The 20,354-nt window shown below is 44.0% G+C and overlaps 1 protein-coding gene across 3 annotated transcripts in view; it reads left to right on the forward strand.

The window, feature by feature from the left end:
* The first annotated feature begins 3,243 nt into the window (after window positions 1-3,243).
* Window positions 3,244-20,354, forward strand: part of TRIM55 (tripartite motif containing 55) — a 39,765-nt gene continuing 22,654 nt past the window's right edge. The window contains exons 1-8 of one of the 3 annotated variants that reach the window (XM_086609361.1): window positions 3,244-3,432; window positions 3,832-4,004; window positions 4,960-4,962; window positions 11,717-11,882; window positions 13,573-13,668; window positions 17,645-17,878; window positions 18,952-18,974; window positions 19,072-19,196. In XM_086609361.1, the coding sequence (XP_086465487.1) occupies window positions 3,244-3,432; window positions 3,832-4,004; window positions 4,960-4,962; window positions 11,717-11,882; window positions 13,573-13,668; window positions 17,645-17,878; window positions 18,952-18,974; window positions 19,072-19,196 (1,009 nt within the window). The remainder of the gene's footprint in view (window positions 3,433-3,831; window positions 4,005-4,959; window positions 4,963-11,716; window positions 11,883-13,572; window positions 13,669-17,644; window positions 17,879-18,951; window positions 18,975-19,071; window positions 19,197-20,354) is intronic. The other 2 variants (XM_086609362.1, XM_086609363.1) reach the window with 2 other exon arrangements.

Genomic DNA, 20,354 nt, shown 5'->3' on the forward strand with positions numbered 1-20,354 from the left:
GGTTGCAGAGGGGAATTCTGTGAATGCAAAAGCCAGGGATGTCATTATGGCATTGAAACCTGAACCTAGACATCACTCAACCTCTCCTTCCTCCTCCAAATCCCTCTCCTAAACCCACTGCTTTGCAGCCAGCCTTCCAGGCTCTCCTGGCCATCAGTCCACAGCCCACAAGCTGTTATTCGGCTGCAAAAACAGAGGAGTTAGAAGCAATGTCTGTAAAAGCAAGCGTATCTTGAGGAACTAGTGTTCTGGTTGTGTCAACAAAGCCAGATAACATTCCCAAGTAAGGAATACTGCAAAAAAATATGATTTAAAAAGTGATATTTTCTTCTCAGTGATGGCTGGAAGACATCCTGAGTTTCTGTCCAGGAGCAGGGTTAAACCAGGTCCTCTTGCCCTTTGTTAGTCTCTTAAGAGATGGCTTGGCTTGCTGGCTCTTTGGAGGTGGACAGTTTGTGGGTGTGGAAGGGGAGGAAGAGGAGGGTGACAGGGCTACCAGGGAGAGACAGGAGGGTGCTGGGCTCTTTCTCAGTGTGAGTCCTTCGAAGTCCAGCCTAAGCGATCCCTGCTGAAGACCGGCTGCAGGACTGTCCCATGGCTCTGCAGCCTTTTGGGCTTTGCTCTTCTCTTCCACCTTGTGCAGCACAGTTGTACAACGCGTGGCTTTCCTGGCACTTCTCATGCAGCCTTCGGAAGCGCAGCCAAGCCTCTGCGTTTCTTTACCTAGCAATCACTGCTGTAGTTCGTAATACTTTGACAGAAAAACCTCTGCTAATTTTTCTCTTTTCTGAACTACATATTCCTGCCAGAAAAATACCTCAGCTTAGGCCTGCAGGAGGTGGGTTTATCTTTGTTTTGTTGGCTCTTTGTTGTAGTTGTGCTGTTTATTATCTGCTCCGTGTCAGTGTGCTTCAGCACACAGAAAGGGGAAAACCTGCAGCAGACTGTCCCTCACCTTGTTGCCATCAGATGTCCTCTGCAGATGCATCAAGTGTCATGCTCAGCCTGTTAACAGAAGGCTTTTGTGGGCTACCACAGGTAGATATAAATTCACCACAATTACATCCCAGAGGCACTTTACACCCTGAGAGGTGCCTCAGTTCCTTGTCCAAAGGGCTGACATAGCAGCACGATCCCCCAGCTTTTTTCCATGCTGTGAACACCCCTTCCCTACATCACCATATGCAGATGTTTCTGTGCACTGACATTTCTAACCTTCTGCTTTTCCTCCCAGAATTTCTGTTTCTTCCTGTGCAGCAAGATGGAAACGCCTGCCTCACCAGGCGAGGACGGCTTTCCTCATCTGGTTCAATGCCCCTTATTAAAGCAGGTTTTGATGCGCAAGAGGCAGCTGACTCAGAGTTGGAGGGTAGGAAGGAGGCGTTCAAATTCCTCCAGATGCGAAAGTCACCTCTGACCTGGCCATGGAGGGGAGGGCAAGAAGAGAAATATCTTCTCGCTGTTGCCAGGAAAGGCTCCCCGCCGGCCCTGCCAAAGCCCCAGCTGTCCGCGGCTCAGCTGCCGGAGCAGCTTCTCCCACTCGGCTCCAGGCTCTCGTCTGCACCAGGCAGTTGAAGCGAAGGTGTGATTTCAGACGGGTTTAATAAAGCTACCACAAATTTCCCCTGAATGCAAGACTTCAGAAAAATCTATTTGTTTTTATGTGACTTTTGACAAATAAGTATGTTTATGTAGGGGAAATTCCAGCTTGGTGGGCTGCAAAGGGGTACAGGACTTCACCTAAACACTTAAAAAGTGTGCAAGGCATTGAAAATACGATAGTCAATAATGCATATAATTTAATGTGATTCATTGCCATTGCAGAGAATAGTATTCATTTTCATGCGGAAATAATGAAAACCTTCACTTTTCTATTTCCCTGAAGTGCACAGTTGCCAGACTGGTCTTGCATGCAGATAAAGGGCCCCGCTTCGGAGTTGGGGACTGCCCCTGGATGCACAGGGGACTCACTCAGCTGCTGTATAGCATATTTCAGATGCAACCTCTATACAGGCATGAGGTAGAATAAACATGAGAGCTTTCTATGAGTCACTTAACAGAGAAAGTATTGTAGTCATTGATTAAAAGAGAAGACAATATTCTGATTACATGTACAGTACAGTGGCAAAGTGATTTTATACAGTACATGTAGGGACTTTGGCTTAAATTTGAGGATGAGATATTTATTGCTTGTACAGTTGTGCGATAAATTATTGGCAAGTAGAAGCACAGATGGCTTTCCCTGAAGATCAAGCATCACATGCCACAAATTATCTGGGAAATTGTCATTTTAAAAATAACTCTGGAACAAGTGCCAAGCTGAGAGAGATCTCAGTGTCTAATAAACAGATATAAACACAGCAGTGCCCAAAACTAAAATGTATTTGAATTAAACTATGTGGAGAGAGAGCATACACAATTAGCACCTATTCTCTAGCAGTACAAATGAAAGCTTTTCATACTGTATTTCTTCTGTCTCTTTCTCATCAGGAAATTCAAATAACGTTTTTAATGCATATTTAAGCTGCTGTGAAGTTCATGGCTTGAATAGTTGTGTTAGATTCTTATGTTACAGCTCCCTCCCAGAAAAAAAAAATCATACCAGAAGAAACTTAAGCACGGTTATAGGCAGGCATTTTTTTTTAACTGGTTTTCAAGGTGGTGACATGTTTATGCCCTGAAGTGCCTGAGCTCCGGTGCAGCCAATGCTCCTGTTGTCTTCTCCAGCAACCGTGTGTGCTCCACTCCTTGGAAAGGCAAGATCCTGGAGCCTCCTGAAACACGCGGGCAAGATCACACCCTGCAGCTCACAGCCACGGCCGCTTGCTCAAAATGGAGCGTTCATGAGGCTGCGGCGTGCAGCTGGGCAGACCGCGGCAGCCCTACGCTCTCCGCCGCCGCGCAGAGATAAGGAGGGGAGCGGATGGCATCTGCTTATCGCTGCCCTCCTCCTCAAGGGGCGAAGGGTGCCACGTGCGAGCGAGGGCAGCCAGGGCCCCGCCGCCCCCCCGCCTCATTCCCCCCATCCACCACCTGTCCCGGCCTGTCCTTCTCTCCGCGCTTATATGGGCATGGCGGGACAGCACCTCGTGACGCCGCGCTGCTAAAAACAGCCCCGGCTCCCTTCGGCCCCCCGTTCAAACAATGTCCTCCGGCCACAGCCACCCAGACAGCCTCTGATCGCAGCACAGCCTTGGACTTATTTCAAGGGAAACCCCTCCACGAGGCCGCGATCCTGAGCGCATGCCCCTGGAAAAGCTAGGGATGAGCACCTCCCTGAACTACAAGTCCTTCTCCAAAGAGCAGCAAACCATGGATAACCTGGAGAAGCAGCTGATTTGCCCCATCTGCCTGGAGATGTTCACCAAGCCGGTGGTCATCCTGCCCTGTCAGCACAACCTCTGCCGGAAATGTGCCAGCGACATTTTCCAGGTAGGTTCCTTCCTGTGGAAAGCTCTGCTTCCTGAGCGGCACTGGCTGAAATTAGTGGAGAAGCACCCAGTGAATTGCTTTTAACAGTCGGTAAGGCCTGGGGCGAGTGATTTAAAGCAGAAGCTGGGTGTCCCTGGGGTCCGGGGCTGAGCCCGCAGCAGATGACAGTGTCACCTGTTGCTGCGGGGCCATGGCCGCCTGCGTGAGCCGGGAACTGGCCCCTCGCCCTGCAGTCGCCAGGCGCTGTCCCGGGGGCGGCGTGTCGGACCTACCCTCTCCTCGGGCACGCTGACAAATGGTTTGCCACAAGCATGTTTTTGCCCCGGTGCTTTTGAAAGGGGTTTTTCGTGGTTTCACATGGCCTGACCCACCTCTCCCTGTGCCGCTGGGCAAGAGCAGGCCTCCAACCCCTACCTGCCGACCCGGGGAGGCACAGCCGTGGCGTCTGGAGGCCGCTTCCGCTGTCCCTCCTGCAGGCATGAAGTGGTCCTCGACCGGCACGGCGTCTACGGGCTGCAGAGGAACCTGCTGGTGGAGAACATCATCGACATCTACAAGCAGGAGTCCACAAGGTAATGAGCGAACGCGTGCCCTTCGGAGGAGGTTTGCCAAAAAAGCAGACGTGGCTTAGGAGACCGGTGGCCTTTAGTCTTTCCGTTTTGGCACACGTGAGGTTGATTTCTCTCTTGGAAATGTGGAAAGGGATCGTGCTGCCATGCATGTCTGCCTGTTTGCTGTGCGATGAAATCAGCTCTCACTAAGCACAGAGAACCGTATCCAAATAGATGCCAAATTTCCCTGCTTCCACTTACAGCAGAAGATTGTGCCGTGTGTATTCACATGAGCAACACTTACTCATGCACGCAAAGCCCTTGAGGTCAGCATGGTTATTTACATGAATAAGGGAACAGTAGCTAGGTTCACATCATTTATTTTAAAAACAGTTCAGATGATTCTTATTTGCCTTTAACTTGTATGCTCCCATGCTAAAGAAGGGAAAGAAATTTCAAATCTTTTTAGAAAATCTTGAGGGACAGACAGCACAAACAAGAAGAAAACTGAATTTCACACAGAAGATACCCTGCATCATGATGTCAAAATAAAACTCAATTAAAAAAAAAATCTGCATTCCTATCAGCTGGGGATGTGAACTCATGATATAAAATCTTATTTAGGAATCCATAAAAGAGAAGGAGTAGCCTGCATCAGGTGTGTAATGGATCCAGCAGTAGAAAAATGCTTTGTTCTTGTCTCTCTTGCTTTGGAATGAGTCAGAAGCATGATGCCCCTGTGGGGAATATAGCAGAGGGGAAGCTAAGCCTGGCCCCGGGCCACCAAACAAGCAGCTCTTGCCCAGGGAAGGCACCTGTTGTCACTAGGGTGCATCCGTAGGGCGGGTTTTGTAGGCAGGGTGTTTTGTACACCTGAAAGAAGGTGTTTGATCCTGGCCACGATCCCTGACAGTCTTCCCATCCCACCTCAACAGGAGCTGGGTTTCGCAGGGACAATGAGGTGGTATCACTGGAGCAGGTGAACACAACCATTGGAGCCCAGTGCCTGGGATGGCTTACGGCACTGCTACTCTCCTCCAGCAGAGGAGGACAGTCACCAGCAGAGAGGACATTCTGGAGCCCAGCAGTGGCTTTGGCTATTCTCAGCTGTTTGAATCCCTTTGAGGACTGTTGTAGCCGAGCATAGGTTGGAGCTCCAAAGTGTCAGAGAGCACAAAGCTGGCTTAAAATTGTCCTTTCTGCTGCCCTTCACACTCAGTGCCAAGAGAAGGTCAGCTGCCCTTGTGTGTGTCATTGATACCCAAATATTATTTTAGTCAGGAAAATCTCGGAGGAAATGAATCAGCAAAGCTACAGTAGTGGACTTTGCTTTTGACCAAATAAGCTGGACATGTGTGGCCTCATATCTGCCTTATCTTTTTCGTCAGCTCAGAGTTGTATTTAACTTAAAAAATAAAGAAATGCATCTCCTTTTCCCCTGTAGTTCATGGGCAAGTGGAACAAACTTCAGTTAAACAGAAATGCAAGAGATTTAGCAGATCCATTTTTTACACTCCACAAAAGTTAAACACAATGTGATGAATAAAAAGGGAGAACAGAGAGGAAAAAAAAAAAAAAAGAACATATGTTTGCTTAGGTATTTGTTCACAAGGTTCATTTATTTAGTCTGTTAATGTGCTAATTTAACCTTCATGTATGTCCTTAGAATGAAAGCTATCATCAGGGTTAGGGCAATGCATAGCAGCATTATCTAAACTATTTGGCACTTTGTAGGCCTCAGCTGCTTATCTCCCTCCGTCTAACATTCCTCAGGCTCCCATGAGAGTGTGAGCAAGATCTGCCATGGCTTTACCCTTTGCTGTCTCACCGAAACCAAAAAGTCAAGGGAAATCAAGTTTTCTCCACTTCTTTCTTTTGTACCAATCTCTTCCAAAGTGAGGGCTGGGGTCTGGCAGAGGTACACAAGAGGAAGAGTGAGATATGACCTTCGTCTCTTTGTTTCTTCCCAAGACAAGCCTTCAAACTGGCAGCTCCTGTGATTTCCAGACAGGAGCCTCTTCCCCTGAGTTCTCCTGTGGGTATAATTCACCATAACTGCATGTGCTAGAATAACACCAGCTCCCAGCCGCATTTCACATGAACTTAGGAGAGTGAGGGGAATTCAGCTAGGAAACAAGCTTTATCTCCTGCTTAGGCAAAAATAATTTATTTCAATTTTTTTTTTTCAAATTTGAATTTCTATATGAATTAATGAATTGGATTTTTTTTTTTTTTTTTTCTCAGCAGCAGCTGAGAAGGGAGGGAGGGAAGTTGGGAGGGTCTGCCCAAGGCTTCACATGCAGCCCCTCCTGTTACTAAAAATCACATCATATGTCTTTTATCACATTGCTCATCAAATTCCAGCTGATGGCAGCGTAGCCTGTTACCCAATTTAGAATCTATTAGCAACACAAGGAAAGAAAACTTACAGCAGGACGTGGCTCCTACAAAGCTTTAAAGGAGGGCAAAGGACTGAAACCAGTGGAAACAGAGTTAGCTAAAATATTAAACTAATGTTTGAAAGTCTGTAGGCCACTGATTACCTGAACTATCTGAGGAACATCAGGGTGCCTGCTGCCACCAGGAAAGGGTAGCAACAGGAGGCTGTGACTTGTCGCAAGCTCTGGCAGCCTCTAATGACCTCACCCGGCTATTCCTGATCAAAAGGTGCTTTGGGCTTTGTTAGCAGCTGAATCCTGACCAGGGAGGGTTGAGCACTCTTTGTGCCTTGCACCTACCAAGGAGAGCCCTGGGTACAGGCTGTCCCTGCAGCCTCAAGCACTGATGGAGCGCTGTGTGCAGCAGCGTGCACAGCAGGCACCAGGTACTGTGCTGAGAGCAGCGTGCGTGGGCTCTGTGACAGTGGTGATGTTCTGCAGGACAGGGTAGCCAACACCACCAGAAGCAGTTATCTCTGACACCTCAGAGGCCTCAGCCAGAGCTCTGAAGGGAGGATGTGGCTCTCCACCATGGGTTGCAGGGGTGCCTGGGGATCTCAGAGAGGCTGGGCCAGGGAGATGGGCTCCCTGCTCACAGATCGCTAAGCAAGGCAGCTGCAGGAGAAGCCCCACAGACTGTGCAATGAAAGAGATGAGGAGAGAGATCACCTGGATCTTCTCCAACTCCCCATGGAGACAAAGCCACATGTTTACCTGTGCCAATGATTTTCTTAGGCCAGGCATTCATGATAGTACTAGTGTAACGAAGCTGCAGGAATCTCTATATCCATATCAACTTTTTTGGTCTTCTCATTTTTCAAGCCCCATTTCTACCCCGGATGTTGATGGGCTTTTCACTGTTTTGGGAGAGTCCATCATTGTGGTTGATTTTCAAGGACCACCTCCTCCAAGCTCAAAAACGGTCCACTCCCATATACAGGAACTCAAGCAATGGTGGCAGGATACTACAGAGAGCTCCTAATAAAAATCAAATACTAAGAAAGATGCAAAAAGAAGGTGGACAGGTGACTCAGGATTATTTTGAGACACTGTCCAAGCATGTACAGATGGAGTTAGGAAAGCCAAAGCCCACCTGGAACTGAATCTGGCAAGGGACATGAAGGCTGACAAGAGCTTCTACAGGTGCATCAGCAGCAAAAGGAAGATTGAGGAAAATGTGGGTCCACTGCTAAATGGAGCTGGGACTCCTACGACAAAGGACATAGAAAAGGCCAAGGTGCTCAATGCTGCCTTCACCTCAGTCTTTACTGGTAAGTACAGTCTTCAGGAATTCCAGGTCCCTGAGAGTAGAGGGAAAGTCTAGAGCAAGGAAGACCTACCTCTGGTGGAGGGGATCAGGCTAGGGAATATTAAAAAAAAAATGGACATCCTGATGGGAGGCACCAATGAGTGGTGAGGGAGATGGCTGATGTCATTGCAAGGCCACTCTCAATAATCTTTGAAAGATCTTGCTAATCGGGATAGGTTCCTGAGGACTGGAAGAAAACAAATGTTACTTCAATCTTCAAGAAGTGCAAGGAGGAGAATCCAGGGAACCACAGGCTTGTAGTGTATCCTCACACTGGTCCCTGGAAAGTTGTTCAAGCAAACAGTCCTGGAAAACATTTTCAAACATACAGAAGACAAGAGGGTGATTAGAAATAGTCAGCATGGATTTATGAAGGGGGAATCATGCCTGACCAACCTGGTAGCCTTTTATAGTGAGATGACTTAACTCAATGAATGACAGGAAAGCAGTGGATGTTGTTTATCTAGACTTTCGACACTGTCTCCTGTAACATCTTTATCGACAAACTGATGAAATGAGGTCTAGAGTGGACAATGGAAAGTGAAGTGGGCTGAAAACTGGCTGAACAGCCAAACTCAAAGGGTCATGGTGAGCAGCATGAAGTCAGGTGGAGGCTAGTCATTAGTGATGTATTTCCGAGACTGGGGCCAATACAGTTTTGTATTTTCACTAATGACCTGACTGTGCCTCATGCAGTCCTGCAGATTCTCTCCATCCCTTGACCAGGTGCAGGCACTGGGTACAGCAAGGGCTACAGCTACCTTAGAGTCTTCATTAAAAACACTGTCAAAGTTGGATTCAGGATTTCAGTAGAAACCTTTTTAGATTTATAAAAATCCTACAGAAAACGTGCCTTGTAACTAAACAGCAGGTTTCCTAAGGTCTTACTATGTCCTTAATTAAAGTGTGCTCCATCGTGTGCCCAGCAACTTTGCATTTCTTCACCAAATCACAGAATTACAGGATGGCTGAGATTGAACAGGACCTCTGGAGGGCATCTGATCCAAACTCCCTGCTCAAGCAGGGCCACCCAGAGCCGGTTGCCCAGGACCATGTCCAGATGGCTTTTGAGTATCTCCAAGAAAGGAGACACCACAACCTCTCTGGGAAACCTGTGCTAGTGCTTAGTCAAGCTCACAGTGAAAAAGTGTTTCCTGATGTTCAGAGACAACCTCCTGTATTTCAGTTTGTGTCCATTGCCTCAGACCCTGTCACAGGGAGTCACTGAAAAGAGCCTGGCTCCATCCTCTCAGGTATTTAGATGCCTGAAGGTATTGATAAGATCAAGGTCACTGTTAAGATCCCCCTGAACCTTCTCTTATCCAGGCTGAAAGTCTCAGCGCTCTCAGCTCTTCCTCACAGGAGAAATGCTTTAGACCCTTAATCATCTTTAGGGCCCTTTGCTGAGCTCTCTCCAGTATGTCCATATCTTTCGTGTACTGGGGAGCCCAGAACTGTACCCAGTCTTCCAAGTCTGGCCTTACCAGTGCTGAGAATCCTCCCCTTCATAAAACATGTGCAACACTCTGCACATTAAGGTCCAAACCCAATTTTAATGGAAAAGAATAAGCCTGTAGCAGTCAAAGACAGGCTTAGCATTTCAAAGAGCAGAATGAGAAAATAACACTTCAGCAACCTGCCGCTTCTTTGGTCACAAGCACATCTGTTATGAGTCTTTTCTTCTGCTAAAGCCATGCTGTCACTTTCCTATAGGCTGCTCTTTAACCTCCTGTTTCAGGAGCAGCCACCATTTTAAAACTAGAGGTTGTGTTTTGGCCTTTGCTACATCAACACAAACCTAGAGGATCCCCTCTGCTCCAGGGAATGTTGTGCTAAAAATCTCTCCTTTTGCACAGCCTAGGAAGGAGACTGTAGATCTGTTTACTTCTAGTCTCCTGTCAGTGTCTTTGGGGCCCCGCTAGTTCAGGGAGTTCTGCCAGGTTTCTTCCAGCTCTTTGCGGCACCTTTGAAGGTTGACTGCTCCTGGCTGAACTTGCTTGACGCCATCGCCTTTTTGCCCCGTGCGATGTGTCTTTCATGCTAGTGGCACCATTCCAGTGTCAAATAACATTCTAGTAGTTTCTGGTTCTGGTCTTGTAAATATTTGCAGGAAGAGCAGCTATTTCAGGCTTAATTAATCACTTTGAAATTCATTGTCTGTTATTTCCCTCGCATGCAGGGCCTCCCACTGGTGCACTATAACATGAATATAGTAGGGGCTGTTTGCAGTCATCTGCAAACAATGTAAAGCATTCCCTATAGTGAAGACACATCTCTTTTGACTAGCATTGAAATGACACTGGATTTGACACGCTGAGGGCTTTATGTAAATGTATGCTGGAAATCTGGCCCAAATAATACAGGCTTCCTTCAGAAGTGTCCGTCGTGTTTTATTCTGGTATATGGTCTTATATTACAGATTTTCCTTGTGAACCCTTTAAATGCCAGTGCCCTCTTGAAGTTAAAAAATATGAATGCATGAGACATTCTCTTTGTTGCTTGATCTCTTTTTAAACGCATCTAAGTGTTCACTTTCCATTCCCTTCAGAAGAGAAAACCTGTACTTTGTCATTAAAAAATAAATGCCATGGCCACTTTACCAAACTGTATGGAAAAACTCTGTTGTAATATAATCTAAAACAATGAACTTTTCACAAATTTTTAAACTCGTAATAGAATAACCGGTTGCCTCCTTGCTGTGAAGCTCTGTAGAATGTTTTTTAGAAAATTGTTGTCATTTAATTCCATTAACTTCTATAGTTTTGGAAAGTATTTTCTATCTGATGATGAAAAAATACATGTCTGTGATCCCATTGCTCCACTTGCTACTGGTCATAGTCATAGTTCTCCTTCCAAATGGTAGCAGAAGGGAGTAATGGCTTATATTGGAAAGATTTAATGTTGCCACAGTAGGAGTGGCGACCTTTGGAGGCTTGAACCCCCAGACACACTCCCTTCATTGGTCCACTAACTCTGTGCTTCAGTACCACATCCTCACACACTCACGTGCTTGCCGCAGACGTGCTCAGGGTGCTAAGCCTGAAGTGTGGGCTCAGAAAAGCATCAGCCTACCCACGCCGACTGGACCAGAGCTTTCACTTACACTGGGAATGTGGGTTAAGTGGCTCACTTAAAGGAAGCTACAACTAAATTAGTTCCTAAAATAGCAGGGATTGAGTTGTGTGTGTAGGGCTAAATCATTTTGGTGAAGAGAAGATCAGGACTGAGCTACAGTCTGGTGACAGCTCCTGGCTTAGCACAGGAGAGAAACTCTTCTTGTGTAACCCATGCCCCTAGTGGCTGGTACAATTAAGTAGCTACTGTTAAAAAGTCCAACACTTCACAAACTAGACACCTGCCACCCAGCTAAAATTAATTCGTGTGAGACCTTATTTTGGTTACTGGCCTAGTGTAAAGGCCATAAAGACATACTTGTGTTTGATATTGACCGTCCCAACCTGGGCCTCACAAAGCTCATTGGCAGAGATACAGAAGGTATCTCCAATGATAAGTCCACCAATACCTACAACTCTCACTTTGAATCAGCCTCCTGAATAAGAGCTTTGCTGCATTAAGGCCAAGTGCCCAATGTTTTGCGTGATGAACTCCAAAGGCATTACACGTGTTTCACATTTCGGACGAATGTTGGATAACATGCTAATTAAAGTACACAAGTAGTCTGAGATCGGTCTTAGTGAGGTTATTCACATTTTTAAATATGAGCGAGGGTTCAGTCACACTCCCGGCTGGAATCCCCATATGAAGTCATGTTGCTATATTGTCATCATATCCTGTTGTGTCAGGACATTAAGCTGTACCGCTGTCTATTTAGTCATTCTGTGTGGTAGGTTTAAGTCTATGCTGCATATTCAGGTCAGCCTTAGACACTACTGTACAAATACACCCTACTTCATGCTGATACCCTAAGTGTTGTCATCAGAGACTCATGAGCACCAAGTTTGTTTTAAACTTGTTTTCTTTTGCAGACCCGAAAGGAAGTGTGACCAGCCAATGTGCGAAGAGCACGAAGATGAGAGAATTAACATCTATTGTTTGAACTGTGAAATGCCCACCTGCTCCTTGTGCAAAGTCTTTGGTGCCCACAAAGACTGTCAAGTTGCTCCTCTCACAAATGTCTACCAGCGACAGAAGGTAAATATCTTTTTGTAGCTCATAGTTCTCTCAGCGAATGACAGGACTATCAACAGAAAGCATTCCCATGGGCTTCCTGCGAGTTTCCAAAGCGGTCTGGGGTGCCTTTGTTACTCCTGTGCATGAGTGAAAGGCTCACCCAAACCTGTAGGACCTGTTTAGAAACACAGGAAAATAAAGTTACGAGAAATCACACAGAAAGATATTACAGTGTCCCAATTTTTGTTAGTATAGTGAGTAAACATTTTAGACAGCAATTTGATGGTAAGCTAAGGATCTCTCTTTCGAGGTTACTAATCTCTTTTTTCAATGCTTTTAGATCAGAAAAACAACCCATGAACTGGAAAGAGAATAGACAATTACAAATCAAATAGTTATCTATCAGGCACTTTAGCCTTTAAGCATCCCATTTTTAAAAGTTAAGTGAAAAATCTCCTCCTGCAAGTGAATGCAGAAATATTCAATAGTTGGCAGCACAGGATGTACCTAACATCCTCTGCCCTTGCTGTCACCAGTAAAAGACTTGTTTATTTTTAATACAGTATTAATTTAAAACCTGACTCACTGGGTTATCCTCCTGAGATAAACAGCTCATTTTTCTGGAGGGCCCCAGTGGGGCAAGCAATCAGACAGGCCAAGCTTGCAATCCCAGCCTCCAACTTTGTCACACAGATGCTTGTGTGTGGAAACTACAAATGAGAAGTCGCTTTAGGAAAGTAGTTACAAACATCCTTTTCAAACAAAAAGGAAGGGAGAAGGGAAGAAGTTTCTTGGACCAAATCCATGCCCCTGACCACTCTTCGCGTGGGGATTTGCAAGCAGCAGTTTCCTTCCTAGAGTGCCTGCGGAAAGGGGCTGTTGCACCCAAGACTGGAGGTGGATCTGGAGGCTGCAGGATGCGTGCTTCAAAGGATCCTTTACAAAGCCATGGAGGCCATGGGCATGGTCACCTCTCTCTCTACAGTGGTGTGCCAAGGGCCCCTCATCCCAGCACCCTCACCAAGTTCCCTAGGGACTAGCTTCTCTGTCTCTCCTCTTCTAAGGATACCTCACAGTCATCTCCCTCCCCACGTTCAGGTCATTTCCTTCTTCCACTTGTTTCCCTTGTGCCAGTGGCTCAGCCTCCATGTTCTCCTCCCCCTTTTCTCCCTTCTCCTCTCACCACACCCCAGCCCTCATGCCAGAGGCCCTGTAGTGCCCTGGTCCCTCCAGGTCCATGGGCCACCTCTTCTCCCCTCCAGAGCCAAGAGCTACAGTCCTCAGAGAAATACCACAGTGGCGTGGCGAGACCCAGACACTAAAAAATACAACCCCTCAAGAGACAGAGTCTTTTCTCTCAACAAACCCAAAAGGAATATTTTGGGGCTATTGAAATATAGCGCTTCAGACAAAAGCATCTAGAAGAGCCTCCTAGAACAAAGTGCTTCCTCCTTTCCAAACCACAGTTTCTTCTCCATAAAAAGGTTCAAAATGTCATTGGTTTAACAGCATTTTGGAAGAGGAAAAAAATGTCAAAATACTAGTGGGTAACTTGTGGGCAGGTAAAGCTCCAATTTTCCTCGGTTCTGATGGAAAGAAGAGCTAATACCCTGGTATGGCTCATTTGTCCCCTGCTCCCCACAGTTAGATGTGTCACCCTGAAGTGGAACAGTATCTAACCCCTCCTGCTTGTTCTGTCCTTACTGCCCAGTCTGAGCTGAGTGATGGCATTGCAGTGCTGGTGGGGAGCAACGACAGAGTGCAAGGGATAGTCACACAGCTGGAGGAGACCTGCAAGACAGTTGAGGTAGGTACTACCCCTTTAAACGCAGATTATTTCAGTGTGAAGTCATATTTTTTAAACTGCTGGTAATGATCATTCTTTAACAGGCCTCACTTTACCCAAATGTCTTCCCACATCATTTTGCTAAGCTGTTACCTATGGCTTTGCAGAGTATCAGCTGTACTGCCTCAACCAAAGGATACGTCCTGCTCGGCACCCTGCCTCTGACATTGGCCACATGGTTGAGGACAAAGAGTAAGGATAATCCGTATCAGCACGTCTTGCTCAGCATTTTTAGTTGCATAGGATATCACTGAAGTTAAAAGCAGATCCAACAAAATGCTGTCAACTCCCCGTTCATTTAACATCTAAGATCAGGTGATAAAGCTGTAAAAGACCAGTATTAGTCTAAGGCCTGACTGGTCCTGTGAACAAAGCCTAAGTCTCAGCCACAGCGTAGCCACAGCATAGCTCTCAAGTATGTCAATGAGATCTGTATTTTGTTGCTTCACCTCCTGTGCGGAAATACTTATTTAACATACTTATGTTGCCCTTTAAGGAGTCTTGTTGGTTTTTAGAGGGAAGAGTTTGGATTCTTACTGCGAGTCTGGATTTTCGGGTAAAGGTCTTGCTCTGAGAGCTGGTATTAGTTTTGTGTTGTTCAGTACCAGAAGTGGCTTTCATTTCCTCCAAGAGGTTTGTACAGCAAAGCAAATACAAGTATCAGTTCTGACCAGCATGAGCAACACAGAGCAACAGGCTGAAAGGAGCTCATATGAATTGATTTTATGATCAGAGTTTGATGAAGCATCTAGTGAAGGAGCTGAATCCCTCTCAGCCCAATTAGAATTATACTGACCATTCAGAGCTGGAGCAGAAAAGAGAAACTGAAGGAAAAAAGAAGTTAATCCAAGGTGTATAGATTCTAATTGGTAAGAAAAATTGATTTCATAATCTACATACACAATTGCCCAAGGCTCCTATTTCCTCAGAGCATGGAGGAACAGAAAATGTCCAAGTTTGGTTCAAAGAACATAAAACCATTAGCCCAAATAAATGAGAGAGAGCGTTAGCGGCCGTTGGAACTTTGTAGTCAGGAAGCCTTCGCATCGCAAGGATAAAATTGGCTGCTATCAGGACTTTGCAGACAGAAACATGCCTTTCAAGTAGGTTAACTGCAGAAATTTGAATGATACAAAAGAGAAGCTTATACTCATTTAAGTTGAACTAGCTGAACCAGAAACAAAACTTCAAACATCTAGTCTGAAGTATGGAGAAAACACTGTGCTAAAAATACCATAATAAATACAACAGTTTCTGAAACTAGCTTCCTCAGAGTCATCCACTCAGTTTAAAGTCTAACCTTTAAACTCGAAGCCCAAAGAAAGTGCAGCCATTTTACCTTCAGATGTTTTAACAGGCTTTTCACCTTTATAGTCAAAGATTGCACAAAATAGATCTTAGAGCTTACCTTGGCACTTCCATGTTACATTTCAAGCGAATCACATTTCCTACCATACAAGAGCTTTGTCTGAACTGACATCAGTTTGTCCTTGAAGGTGAAAAGCTACAACTGGAGATGAGAAATCTGCATACATGGAAATAACACTTTCAAATCCAGGATTGTCTCTTCTTTCTGCTTAACACTGTGCAGAGAACAATAAATATCTGCTTTAGCAGAAAACACATGATTATTTTCCTTTTAGACGGAGTAAGCAATAGCCTGCAGTTCTCTATTTGGCTATTGCTCCTATTCAAGCCTAAAAAGCAGAAAAACAAACAAAAAAAATGATTAACACTTATACAGCTTTTAGCTGATTGAAAGGTAGACAAAATTCACATACTATATTGAAAATTAAAAAAAGAAAAAGGAATATAAAATGCTAAATACTGGAAAACAATAATAAATAATTAAGTACTGGTTAGCCCTGCGAACAATATGAGTCAAATAACAAAGGAAAATTACGGTGATTCTTTCAAATGCCAATAGCATAGTCCAGTCAACACAGACACTTCAGAACAAGCAGTGCAACTCATGCTCAGTGGCAAGGACTCCTTTCTTTTTGCTGAAGCCATGCTTTAAACAACAAAAAGGCTGAGAACTTTTTAGAATGGGAAGTTGTGTATTTGTTAACCTTTCTCATTACTCAGAATCTGATTAGGGTAATTCTATCAGCCAAAGACTTCATGTGGAACATTTTATACAGAAAGAGAGTATTCCAGAAATATTTCAGCATTTGCAGTTAGGAACCTGTTTTGCACTCTCCCTCTCGAGGTTCACAACTCAGTAATACCTGCTGGCAGGAAATATTATGTATTAGAGTTTAGAGCTAGGGAAGGATCTCTCAGGGCACCCTGCTATCACTGTCTCGCTCTTCATCCCCTAATGCTTGTCCTATGTCAAATGGCAAAGATAGCACACACCTGTCTTGAAATTAAGGGTGTTCTACAAATGATCTGAATGACATTTCAGAGGAGGTCATTGTAGACTAAACTGAAGACGAGTCTGGAGCAAGTGGAACTGCAAGAAACACTAGGAGAAAGCTAGGAGAGGAGTGAAAGAAGACAGGAGGATTATTTGAGGTCTGAACAATAGAATGACACCCAGGAGCCACGACTCACTTGGTTCGAAAGCTTCCTTATCCTCACCCTGTAATTCACTAATCCAGAATTTCTAGGAAGTAGCAAGGACCTCCAAAAGCCTGCCCTCCTCAAGGAGTTTTAAATTAGAATTGCCTGTTTAGCCTAGTCCTCCTCATTGGGAAGCAGAGGCAGATACTTGGGTCAATACAACAAGATCTATATTGACTCCCTGCCCCTCAATGTAGACAGTGATTTTTGGCCACACCCATCTTCAAAAAGCTTTCTCCTTTGAACAATACAGAGCAGACTCTCTCCACTCATTGGAAAGAGCTCTGGCTGAAAGTCAAGAAAAAAGTAGGATTCTCTCTGGCCAAGTGCTGTGAATAATCAGTCTCGTAACTTCCAAAAGTACTGTAGGACTGTTAATAATCCTGTGCTGCCAGGATTTCAGCATCATGCCTCAAGGGACGAAGATGAGGAATTGATTCAGCCTCAGTTCATAGGAAAGAGATTTAAATAATCAACACCATTCACAACCAGATATAACCACAATAAAGTTACACTCTTCTGTGTGCCCTAGGGCACACAGATGACTCAAGTACTTCTATTTGGGAGACCTCAGACATTACAGATAACCTGTCTCTGATTTCCTCCCCATAAATACTCTCTTGCAAGTGCGGCTTGTTCTTGTCAGAGAGCGCCCAGTAAAGCAGTCATCAAACCCAGCCTCCTTACTCAGTGAAATATGCTGTGTTGTCTGGTTGGAAGGACAATGAAAGTGTCTCAAAAAATGATGTGAAAATCAGTGCCTGAAGGTAGGATTGGAACCTGATTCCTCCTTCTTGTCTTTGTGCTTTTGTCACACACCATTTTCTTTGTGGTACTTCTACCTTGTTCAGTGCAAAATAAATAAAATGTAATGGACACCTATTGTCAAAATAGAGTCTAAGAGGATGTATGTGAAAATCAAGCCCAGCCAGGATAGTTCCAGGTTCTCCAGTAGAAAAAGACAATTCTCCAGAGCTGATTTGAGATGATTGCTCCTTTAAAACCCATTCTGTTCGTGCAAATGAACCCAGCTGCTAATATGGTGGGGGTTTTTACTTTTTCTGCAGACTTTGATGTGTCACTACAGACATCATAAATACCTTTCACAATTTTTTAGCAGACTGACAAGTTATACAATAACCTGTTTGGGGGCTTTTGGTGGCTTGAAACTCAGAGTTTGAGAACGGTTTTTAAACTTCTGTTCCAATAGCTTGGACTTTGAAAATTATAAAAGTTTCTGGGGTCATTCAGAATCCTTTGCACTGTTCAGAAAGAGGAATTTCTTTGATGAAAATGCTTCCAAGTAACTGTAAAAATAGAAACTCTTTTAAGAATATAACATGTTTAACATAAACCAAATGATTCACAGGAATGCTGCAGACGACAGAAAGAGCAGCTGTGTGAAAAATTTGATTATCTCTATTCTGTACTGGAAGAAAGAAAAAATGAGATGACACAAATAATCACTAGAACCCAAGAGGAGAAACTGGAACACGTCCGCTCCCTGATGAAGAAGTATGCGGACCATTTGGAAGCTGTATCAAAGCTGGTTGAATCAGGAATCCAGTTCATGGAAGAACCAGAAATGGCCGTGTTTTTGCAGGTATAAAGTCTATGAACAGAGAGAGAAAAAGAATGATGGGTTTATTTAAATACTATTTAAGCGTTTCTTAATTTTAGGCACATTCAGAGTTTTTTCATCTTTGAGTGAACAGTTATACAAACTCATTTTTTTAAACACTTGCATCAGCACAGACAAATTAGTAGTCTTCTTGTGAATAGTATCCAAACCAAGAATGTGAGTATTTGCTATTTGCCCCAAAATATACTATCCTGTGTATGAATTTCTGGTCTCCAAAGAAGAAACAAGAATTTTAACATTTTCCATCATACCTTTATTGCGTTACCACTGTAATAGATGTGTATATGAACCTCTCTGAGTTATAGGTTTCATTTGCATACTGACAGACTGATTAACTTTCCAAGAATTAAATAATTGTCCAAAGTCAAATTTTTATGCCTTTACTTCTTTTTTTTCTTCTATTTTCTTACTATAAACTTAGGAGAGCCAATTAGGAAACCATTAGCAGCCTGTCCACTGAACTCATTGGTGTCTTGCAAGTTTACAATTCCTCTATATTAAGGCTGGAAGGGTGTTTTCTACAAAAAAACCACAACCAACCAAACAAACAAACAAAAACAAACAAACAAACAAAAAACCCAACCACCACCTAATTTTCATCGAAGAATTGCCTTTGAAGAGCACAATATTCTCTCCAGACAAATAAAATTTTGTGGGCCCAGAAGTATGGCCTTATGGATAGTCGAAGATATAGTTAGTGTCACTGAAGACGGTAGCGGATCAATTGCCTTTCACTACAAACACACACAAAAAAAAGAGCAGAAATATTTCCATTTCATTTTTCTAGAAATTGTATGTATTTCCCATCACATTCAGGTTTTAATTTAAAAGTCTTTGATGAACTAAAAGGTTTACTCAGATGTATACTAATTACCATCCAAATTTTACCGCATTCATTTGTCTCATGGTTGTCATTTATGGGATCCAGATTAGTGCGTTTAGAAGAAGCCAGTGTAAGAATTAGATCTCAATGCTTAAAATCTCTGACAAAAATGGAATCATTTAAGAAATCTGTTTTCTTTTTGTTTTCACAGAATGCCAAAACATTGCTACAAAAGTGAGTATTTAAACTTGAGACTCTTGGTCTTTAATGAGTTACAAATTACAAATTTATCTGCAAATCCAAATACCAATAACCAGTCTCTCTGTTTTAGAATTACTGAAGCATCTAAAGGATTTCAAATGGAAAAAATAGAGGATGGGTATGAAAATATGAACCAATTCACAGTGAACCTCAGTAGAGAAGAAAAGATAATACGAGAAATTGATTTTGACAGAGGTATGCCATTTATTTCAACTAAATTACTTTCTTAAATTGCAGCTGTGTGTAATTTACATGATGATACTGAGTAGGAAAACCTGAATCAGATATTTCTTTCCATCCCAAAGTCTAACTAGATCATTAATCTTATTTTTTGTGTGGCCTCAACACTTTCCTAAACCCATGATCTTTACTGACTTCTCGTGTGAAGGGACGACAAAATTAAGCTTTTATCTCAGTATGTGAAGTCCTTTTTTCCCTAAAAGGTGCTGTTGTTGTATGGCCTGTCTGCTCTAGAAAGTATTTAAAGAAATAGAATGTTTGCTACTAAAAGAAGTAATTAGGAAAACTATTTTTTAAACTTTTTTAATAATAATCAAGAAATATATCAGAAACGTAATTGACATTCAAGATCACAGAGCTATAGAGGGAAGTAAAATCATCATCTTTCATGCATTTAACATCTTGTATCACGTCATTTGTCATGACATCATGACTAAACATGCTGAATACGTCTATTTAATAATGCAAATTCGTAATTCTACATTTACCAAAGTAGCCTGAAATCTAGGCTGGCCTATGCTTTACTTTACAGAGTGAGCCACAAGAAGTTAATGGAGATAAGTGTTTAAAAAAAGCAGATCTCTCCTATTAAAAGGCAGCAGTAGTAGTCATCTGGATATCTCTGATTTTCTTGCTGGCACTGGATCCTGCTAGTACATTTACATTTACCTTTGTCAGCCCAGTTAAGTCTCCTGCAGATGCCACTCGTTGCTTACCCACCTGCCACAACTTAGACTAACTTCAGCGCATGCGGAGGCTCCCTGCGAAGGACCTTGCATGCCTGCTGTGCAGTCCGTAGGTTGGGATCCATGGACTAGCTGTACCTGGCACAGAGGTCCATGTAGTGGGGCAGCAGCTGTGGCATCAGTCAGTAGCAGAGGAGCAGGTGTCATCTCGCAGGGTCATGAACCTCCAGGGATTTGTCCTGGGAGGGACGATCCCTAGTCACAGCCTCACACCCAGTTCGTCCCTGTGATCATCCACAGCTGCCACATCCCTGCCACACACGTGCATCTGCCAAGATCGTGACCTTGTGCTCCGGGCACACCCCTCTACCATGTGACAGGGAATGTGACACCCATCCCCTGGAGACGAGGCATTAGCAAGGGCTTT

Source organism: Tauraco erythrolophus, chromosome 3 (assembly GCF_009769465.1).
Source record: "Tauraco erythrolophus isolate bTauEry1 chromosome 3, bTauEry1.pri, whole genome shotgun sequence".
Classification (NCBI taxonomy): Eukaryota; Metazoa; Chordata; class Aves; order Musophagiformes; family Musophagidae; genus Tauraco; species Tauraco erythrolophus.